At 42.3% G+C, this 8,449-nt stretch overlaps 1 protein-coding gene across 1 annotated transcript; it reads right to left on the bottom strand.

Moving 5' to 3' along the window:
• Nucleotides 1-2,571: 2,571 nt before the first annotated feature.
• On the bottom strand, nucleotides 2,572-6,399 carry LOC135255590 (rhombotin-2). The gene is made up of 3 exons (XM_064336948.1): nucleotides 6,017-6,399; nucleotides 5,009-5,224; nucleotides 2,572-3,836 (listed from the first exon to the last, which is right to left on the bottom strand). The coding sequence occupies exons 1-3, from the start codon at nucleotides 6,055-6,057 to the stop codon at nucleotides 3,617-3,619; spliced, it is 477 nt and encodes a 158-aa protein (XP_064193018.1). The 5' UTR covers nucleotides 6,058-6,399; the 3' UTR covers nucleotides 2,572-3,616.
• Nucleotides 6,400-8,449: the final 2,050 nt, after the last annotated feature.

Raw genomic sequence — 8,449 nt, forward strand, 5'->3', positions numbered from 1 at the left:
TCACATCCTGGGCCATGTACTGCACTGAGAAAACCAGAAGTAGCTTGCCAAACCAGACTTGCTTAAAAATAACAAACACATAAATTAAAGGTGACAGTCAATATATGAATATTGCTGACACTTGTGATTGGTAGGCAGCAGGATACATGCACATCATCCTCTCTGGGAGACCATTGGTTTATTGTGTTCGCCGGTGTTGCCCAGATGGTGCAGGCTCTTGCAGGTATCTGCTGTGGGTATGATGTCACAGTGATGTCACAAGCCTGTCTGTGACTGTCACACGGAGCGATTGCCATAGTGAGCTGGCCTGAAGTTGAAATCTCCGAGGAGACGCTGTGCTTCAGATTTATAGGGGCTCCGTGGAAGAGTCCTGTTTGACTGCAGAACAAGAGAGACAGGGGCCAACTGGAAGACGCTCACACAAACCACCCACGACTTCTGGCACAGGCACAACCAGAGCTGTTTAACAGCATGTGGACCGCATTACTGGACTAGCTGATATACAGAGACAATACACAGCAATGCATTCTACATTGTGCATGTGTCCAAGGAAGCATCTGAAACCATGCATTCTCACCAGGAATGCACATCTATATATAAGCTAGAAATTCTCCAGGCACACACATTTGACTCACATATGATTTATGAAATCCATATGGCCCCACATGCAAAAAAAAAACAAAGAACATTAGTGAATTTGATGATGAGAACAGACCATTCAGCACATTTAAGGTCTTCCTTTGCTTTCTGACTAGAGTATGCAACATTCTGCCAAGCCTCGTCTTGTACATCCCCAGTATCTCTGTTCGTGCAACTACATGCATCCCAATGCCTGTTTTTAAAAATACTTCCTGATTTCATTCAAGGATAATAAACTAGCGATGGTATTTTCACATTTTTTGCAGAGTGGAGTTCACCAATCATAGGGTGTGTTGATAACAGCAACTAGAACAAAGCCAGCAGTAATTGGTGGATACCTTCTGGCTATACTCCCTTTATCCTTGAAGGCCTCCTGGAAGTATAGCCAGAAAGTATACACAGATTGCCTTCAGGGTTATTCTGTTTCTTCTTAACTAACAAACTCGTCTCTGGTTAGGATGAATCAGGAACCCATCAGAGAAGGATCTGTTAATAAACACAGCCCACATGAAAGACTGCTGTCATCTTCCTGGACATGGTTTTTGGGGCATATATGTGGGTGCCCCCCCTCCCCCATGTGAGTGTCTGTGGGTGGCTGTGTCACTGTTTCTCCTCTTTTTACTCTTCTTTGTGGAAAGCCCCATTGGGTATGGGAAAGAGGAGCGAACACCCCTTTCCCCATCAATGCAAATTACTTCCATGTTCGGCAAGCAGAGAGACAACGCCTCCTCTTCCTCTTCTCTGTGGCCAGATCTTAGTTTTAAACAGGCTGGGAACTGTGAGCTCCAGTTGTGAGCAGTTGTGACATGCAACCAAGCTGGATTTATCTGTCAGAAACTTTCACATTTTTGTTAGTTTCTGTGTGAAATCTGGCGTACACCACAACCAAAGCTGGCGTATATGCTTGTGTATGCCAGTAATAGCTAATGAATAGCAGCATTGCCCAGTGTGACTGCAAAGAGAAATTAAAGGAACACAATGTGATGTCAAAGCCAAGGTTTCTCACCTGTGTTGGCAGCACAGTCTGTTCAAATGACACCTGCTATTCAAGTTCCTTCCGCGAATGATAATTAGAAAAAACAGACCAAAACAATGGATTGCAGATGTGCTGAGGAATTTATACTACCACTGTACAAGCTTAGGATTGAACTGAAGCTTTCGCATGTGTACACTTTTAAAAACAATCTTATAGTGTCTCCTTGTGGTGGATGGCGAAACTGCATGAATCCTGTTCAGGCCCTACTTGTTTGGTTGTTTAAAACTATAGGCACTTATTTCACCCTCATTAGACATGCACATGTCTGGACCAGCAAGGAAGATGCACAGGGCATGTCAGACAGCATGCTAACCAGTTTATTCCCAGTAGAACAATGCAATTACTTTGTAAAAGGATGAGGGAATGTTAGCAACTGTACTATTTAAAACTTTAATATTTATAACTTCATATTAACTCAAATTAAAACATGGTTTAGAACTGGATAGCACTATTTAGCTCAGAGATTTAGATTTTCCCATGGATGTTGTATGTTCTCAATTCGTCATTTTTTTATTTCACAAAGGAGGTTAATCTTGAGGTTCTCATATTCCAAGTTTGATAATATGTAACATGTAAGGCTTTTCGTATATGTTAATTTAGTTGATAATTTTTTACATTGGATTGAATTTGCATAATTTCTCTTACGGAAATGGAATATAGTGTAAACGTGAACTTATTTATTTTCTAAAATATGATGATATATTTCACAACAATAGATTTTGTTTTTATAATATACTCCAAAAAACATAAATTTTGTGTATATTTGCCGATGTGTTGTGAAGTGTTCTGATATATTTTCTGGCCATGTAAATGAACTGGTGACAAAATAATGCATTATGATAACAAAAGTAATATTAACTACAACACATAAAACATGTGCATTTAAAATTGCTGGATATTTTGAAGTCATTTGTTTTATTGCAATTGAAGTATAAGTATTAATATCCCAGCAGAGGACATGGTAGTTTCCGTAGCATGATGCTAATTTATGATGAGCAGCTAATGAGTAAGCTGGGTATAACAGTCTCAGTCAAACATTGAGGACCAAAAAAATAAACAAAAGAACTAAACGGTCCAGCTCCCCTTAAAATCTACCGCAGGATCCCCACTTCACTGTGGTCTGGGAAAAATGATCGCAAACGAGTGGAGTGCACCTCAGCACAAAAACGAGTGGGTTGCGCTTTATCTTACTTGGGTATGTGCATATTAAAACCACCAAGATCTTCCGTGGCTGTGCAGTACCAAAACAGCCCTTCCAGTTTACGTTAGCAAGAATACAAAATAGCATATCTTTTCATAATGTGCTTCAATCGTTGCCTTCCCCCCACCTTTAAGGTTTCAGTATTGCATTAAAATTTGAACTAAAAACTGAAACATGTCACGTTGTATATGTCCATCAATGAGAGTGTTCTTTGATTGACGAAGCAGGAATCATCCAGTTGTGTGGGCGCACCCCTGCAGTCTAATACAAAATCTTGACTGTGCAACTGTCACCCGTGGCTAGACACCCCGCAGGGAGGCACTGTCTAAGCAAGCATGGTTAGCAGGACTGCCTGCTTCCCATCATGCACCAGGAACCTCATTTTAATTTACGCATCCGCGTGCTGCCTGCAGTCTGCCTATGTCAGCTGCACATGAAGTACATTCCAATGTCATAAAGACTGCAACGCAATTATGGAAGTTCAGAAGAGAAAGAAGCAGCAGCTGGAAGCACAGGCTTCAAAGGTGTGTGCCGTCTGCACTCTCCCAAATTTATAGAGAGGTGAGATGGGTCTACACATACTATAAAACATCCCAAGTTTGAGAGAGAAAAAATAAAAAATCTGGATTTAAAAATAAAATTACAGTCCTGGCGCTAAGCCCATCATCCACCTGCCTGGGCGTGGTCTTCCAGTTCTTCTCTCTGCATTGGCTGGGAAAGAGGTGGGACGTGGGCAGGGCCTAGACCATGCTGTTGAGTTTGGTCCACTCAAAGATGTCCTGCTCGCACACGATGTCCGAGTTGATGAGCAGGTAGCGGTCGCCCACGCAGAAGTGCTTCTGGCAGGCGGCACACTTGAAGCACTCCAGGTGGTAGACTTTGTCCCGCACGCGCATGGTCATCTCGAATGCCCGGATTCGCTTCTCGCAGGACGCGCACAGCCCGTCCTGGCCAAAAAGCCTAAAAGCGGGGGGAGAGACAAGGAGCCGTCAGAGAAAGTTCAGAATAAAAGACACATTTATGTGTTGGCATCTCGGCTTTTACTGAAATCGATGCTGAAATCTGTCCAAAAAACTTTCTCGAGATGCTACACCAACAAGATGTTCATCTTCAACACATTTATACACCTCCAGGTTGATCACCTGAAAATCAATTAGTGCGCCATTCTATTAACAAAAAAGTTTGTGTTACTAGCACAGGAGAACATAACAAAAAAAGATAATGTATTTATTAACCAATTTCTGAGGCATCAGAAAAGGCCCCCTAAGCCTCTCCCCTGACCCCTTTACACTCAAAGGAGCTTCCAGAGAGCTCTTACTACTCTGTGTAATAAAAATGAATGAAATGCATTCAGAAATTTTTCTGGGGCATTTCTGTTTTTTTGGAAGTCCAACCTACAGATAGGGATTAGGGATATAAAGAGGATCATATTGCTATATAGCCAAGTCTGAAGTACAATCAAAACTATATTAATCATACAGTTAAAGCACTATCACTATATGAAGCATTTCCATTTGAATAATTGTTATACACTATATATTTATATATATTTAGGTTTTGTTCATTGATCAGTAAGTTGTAAGTTGGTCAGATCCCTTGCACTTGTTATGTAGATAATGTCCATCCTAAGGAGAACAAAGTATCTACCTACGATTCGGGTAACAAAGAGACAGAAAACAGAACAAGTCCATCCAAAAAGCACAATTCTATTGATCACATGCTGCATCAGCAATTAGAAGTGGCTGACCATCAAGCATAATAAATTTCAACAATGTGACAGTAAATGCTTATTACTGATTATTATAACAGATATTCAGTGCTCCTAATACATGTATGCTATCAACAGAGAGCGACTGGATTGCAAATATATGCTACATGTACAGTATTAGAATGGCCCATGTGTAAAAACAAAATGTTACGCCGTAGCATTTAACAACGGAGGTTCGTAATAGTTTCTTCTGAATATTTTCTACGTACACTTCTTGAAAACTCAGTTCAGCAACTTTTTAGGAGGAAAAAAGAAGATTGCTTTCATAACATTTTCTATGACATTGTACCATTGCATAACTGTCATAATGCTCCGGTAGTGTTCGGCCGGGTGTCCGAATACATGAAAGAGAAGCTGCCTGCACCTGAGATAGTCCCTGCGGCAAAGTTTCCGGCCCAGCTTGTAATAGAGCCTCCGTCCAACCTCTCCGAGTCTGCAGCCACACAGATCGCAGCTCAAGCAGTCCTCGTGCCAATACTGCTCGATGGCTTTTAGGAAGAAGCGGTCACCAATGCTCTGCTGGCACCCACCGCACGTCAGCAGTGACGGGGGCATCTGGAGAACCTCATCCACCGGCTCCCTGCACAAATGGGATACGTGTGAGGTTAATGCAGAGGTTAAGGTTAAACTGTGGGATTACCGCTCTCACTGCTGACGGCTATTTTTGCGACTTTTGTCTAGGAATTGTAAACGCTAACATCGCCAATTCAAAATATGCCCAGTGACTAATTCACCGACAGGGGGCACTATCTCCAACCAAATAACATTCAAGAGAAAACGCACGTTTCAGGCTCGCAAGTGTACACTAATTGCAATTGTCAAACGATCCTGTTACTATTACTGAACCTAAATTGCAGCAATACCTCTGGGGAAACGTCGTTTTAAAAATGTAATTGTGAGAAAGTAAAGTACAACTTAAGCTAATATTCCAAAACATTACGTTCATGATAAGAGTGAAATAAAACGACGGCAAAAATGGAAGGGCAGTTTGGTTAAGATAAGTACTAGTTATCATCAAACACTTGTGTCTGCGGAAAATTTTGAAACACTGGGCGCCCCGTGTTCCAGGGTATTCCTTCAGATTAAGATCTCAATAACTATGTAAATTGGAAGTTGAAAACAAATGGAGTGCTGAGTAAAGGTGAACATATTGTTTCAGCCTTCCTGTGGTCAAAAGTCCCAACAGTCTGCTTTCCAGGGTGCCAAGCAGGTGAAATAACTATGGCTTATGAGCGCTATTTTATGAGCCAACTTGCTGCATAAATAAACACACAAATAAGTTCCGTTCGTATAATTATAAATAATTAGCCTACAATACATCATTTTCGAAAGTAGAAATTTCGTGGTTCAACTTGAGAAATATCGAACTTACTCCGGTGCATCCAAGCTCTTCCTTTCAATTGCAGTTGACATGGATATTCCCTTTTGTGCCCAAGGTATCAACCCGCTAAATGAAGTGTCGTCGCTCACTTCTGAAGGGGTGCAGCGTTGTTCCTCTGCGGGATCCTGTTTTACATATGTGACATGCAAATCCTAGAATGATTTCGCATCTCTTTTCGTGGAAATAAGCGCACACAGAACCAAGCCCAAATACAAAAAAAAAATCTAATGATCCGCCACACCTGCAACACCCCATACAACTAAGAATATTATTTTTTACTCCTTATCCATTGGTTGCATCATTTTACGAGCATAAGTATATATCCTATAAATGGTTGCGCAAGTCTATTTAACGTATAACGGGATGTTAGCACTATAACGTTTGCAGTCGAGGTGACTTTAGGTCATCCATAATTGTGACGTTATTAACAAATTTGACTATTCACGTGTAGGCCTATAGGCTCATCCAATTTGTTCTATGTTTTTCCTCCTTTCCCCTCAATCGCGTGATGTACGCTGGACTGATCCGCTGTGCTGCCGCTCTCGGTACTGTGCCGTGGGTATTTTAATGGCTCGACCCCCACCGTTTCTGGTTTCGTTTCCTCTTTCCTGCTCACGACTCCTCGACAATTGAAGGAAATCGTTTTTAAAGAGACAGGGACTGCGCGCTTAACTACACTCTTGGGACACGAGCGCTAAAAAGTTCGTGAGGAAGAATACAGAACAGATTATTATTATTATTATTATTATTATTATTATTATTATTATTATTATTATTATTATAGTAGTAGTAGGCTGGTAGTACTAATATTTTTTTTACATTAATATCAGTTCATAAAAATCCCAGCTCATGCGAGGTCAAACATGACTGGGTTAAATGCTGAGAGTACACAGCCTGTATAGAAGCAGTCCTTCTGGTGAAAGTATGGGCTGTGTTACTGAAGGTGTGTGCACTTTTGATAATGATATTTCTGTGAAGTTCTGTGAAGTTCAGGGGCAGAACTGGATTAAGCATTTTGGTAGTCCATAATACATCATTTGGCGACGCTTATCCAAGCTGACGTACAAAAGTGCATTTCATGGTCGTAGACAACTGCTAAACACGGGTTCAGTAAGGTCGTCAGTTCAGTAGTCCAGTTCCTTAAACCAGTGTGCCAGTGTCAGTGCCCAGTTAGCATGGGTAGGCTGACTGGGGACAACCATCTCAATCCAAAAGAAGGCACAGAGTTCTCTTACGGCACTTATTTTCCCTCTTTACAGACCCCACCCCCCACCCCCCATCCCCCATGGGCATCAGTTAGAGATCGTTCCTCTTATCTGTCGCCAGCGCCGCGAGGCTCCCTCACACAGGGAGGGGCTGTTTCTGCAGCTGTGCTGGACTCTGAGATAAACCCCTGCCCAGCCCGGGGCCTGGGACAGGTTGATCCGTCCCGTGGGGCCTGGCTCATGATGTGGTTGGTCCTGCATGAGCAGAGGAGCGTTAGCCCCAGCCACGAGAGTCCACGATGGTCTCAGTCACACCACAGACTCACCAGCATCACACAAGTTTTTTTTTTTAATCCCAAATTTCACCCAAATTTGGTATGGCTGATCTCATATGTAAGCCTGTCCTATCTAAGCAACATCCTCTGTCATTTTTGGAGAGTCCCACACCATCATACATACCCGCCAGAAAGGGTGGCATATCACAACTGGCCAATCAGCCAGGGGATCTCATGTCATTCTCGGTGCTGAAACCTCCCTCTCTCGCTGTGCAATCAGCCAATCGTGCAACACCGTTTGGGAAAGTGTCTGCATTGGTGTGGCCTGGAATTGATTGCCAATTGTTCCGGTTGGTTGCTCCAATTTGTGCAGAAAAGTTATGTCTTTGGGTGATTCAGATATCTATTTTTCTTACTTGTTTTTCCTTTCTCAGCAGCAGAATAGCTTAATTCAAGAGATTGTAAAGGTGATATAACAGAGCCTCTCAGGGTGACTGAGTTCACTGCATAGAAGTGCAGCAGGAATACACTCATAGTCAGAAGCAGAACTGAATGGCTGAGCAATCAGATGTCTTCCTTTTTCCATGCTGACTGTCTGCTGGTCCACTGTGTTCACATACATGTGTATTGCCTCATTTCACAGGCACTCAAGCATCCACAAAATAAATAAATCAAACAAATTTCCCCCCCCCCCCCCCACCACCACCTTTTTATATGAGGGAACATATCTTTTTCAACAGCCCCTCTTCATTGAACAAGCAACAGTACCCCCCAAGACACACACACACACACACACACACACACCCTTTCGAAATGAGAACTATGCCATTGATTTTGATGTGATCTTATTGCATCCAAACAATTTGCCTGAGGCAGGCTAGAATGTAGAGAGGCATGTGTTTCTAGGAGCAGCTATCGTGGTATGTCCACAGAACCACCCATTT

This window comes from Anguilla rostrata, chromosome 5 (genome assembly GCF_018555375.3).
Source record: "Anguilla rostrata isolate EN2019 chromosome 5, ASM1855537v3, whole genome shotgun sequence".
Lineage (NCBI taxonomy): Eukaryota > Metazoa > Chordata > Actinopteri > Anguilliformes > Anguillidae > Anguilla > Anguilla rostrata.

What these genes read in the sequence shown, in the direction of transcription:
- LOC135255590 (XM_064336948.1), bottom strand. Translation starts at nt 6,057, where the DNA reads ATGTCAACTGCAATTGAAAGGAAGAGCTTGGATGCACCGGA. An exon ending in AAGAGCTTGGATGCACCGGA is followed by an intron (nt 5,225 to 6,016) that starts GTAAGTTCGATA and finishes CCATTTGTGCAG; the next exon opens with GGAGCCGGTGGATGAGGTTC. An exon ending in TGCCGCAGGGACTATCTCAG is followed by an intron (nt 3,837 to 5,008) that starts GTGCAGGCAGCT and finishes CCCCGCTTTTAG; the next exon opens with GCTTTTTGGCCAGGACGGGC.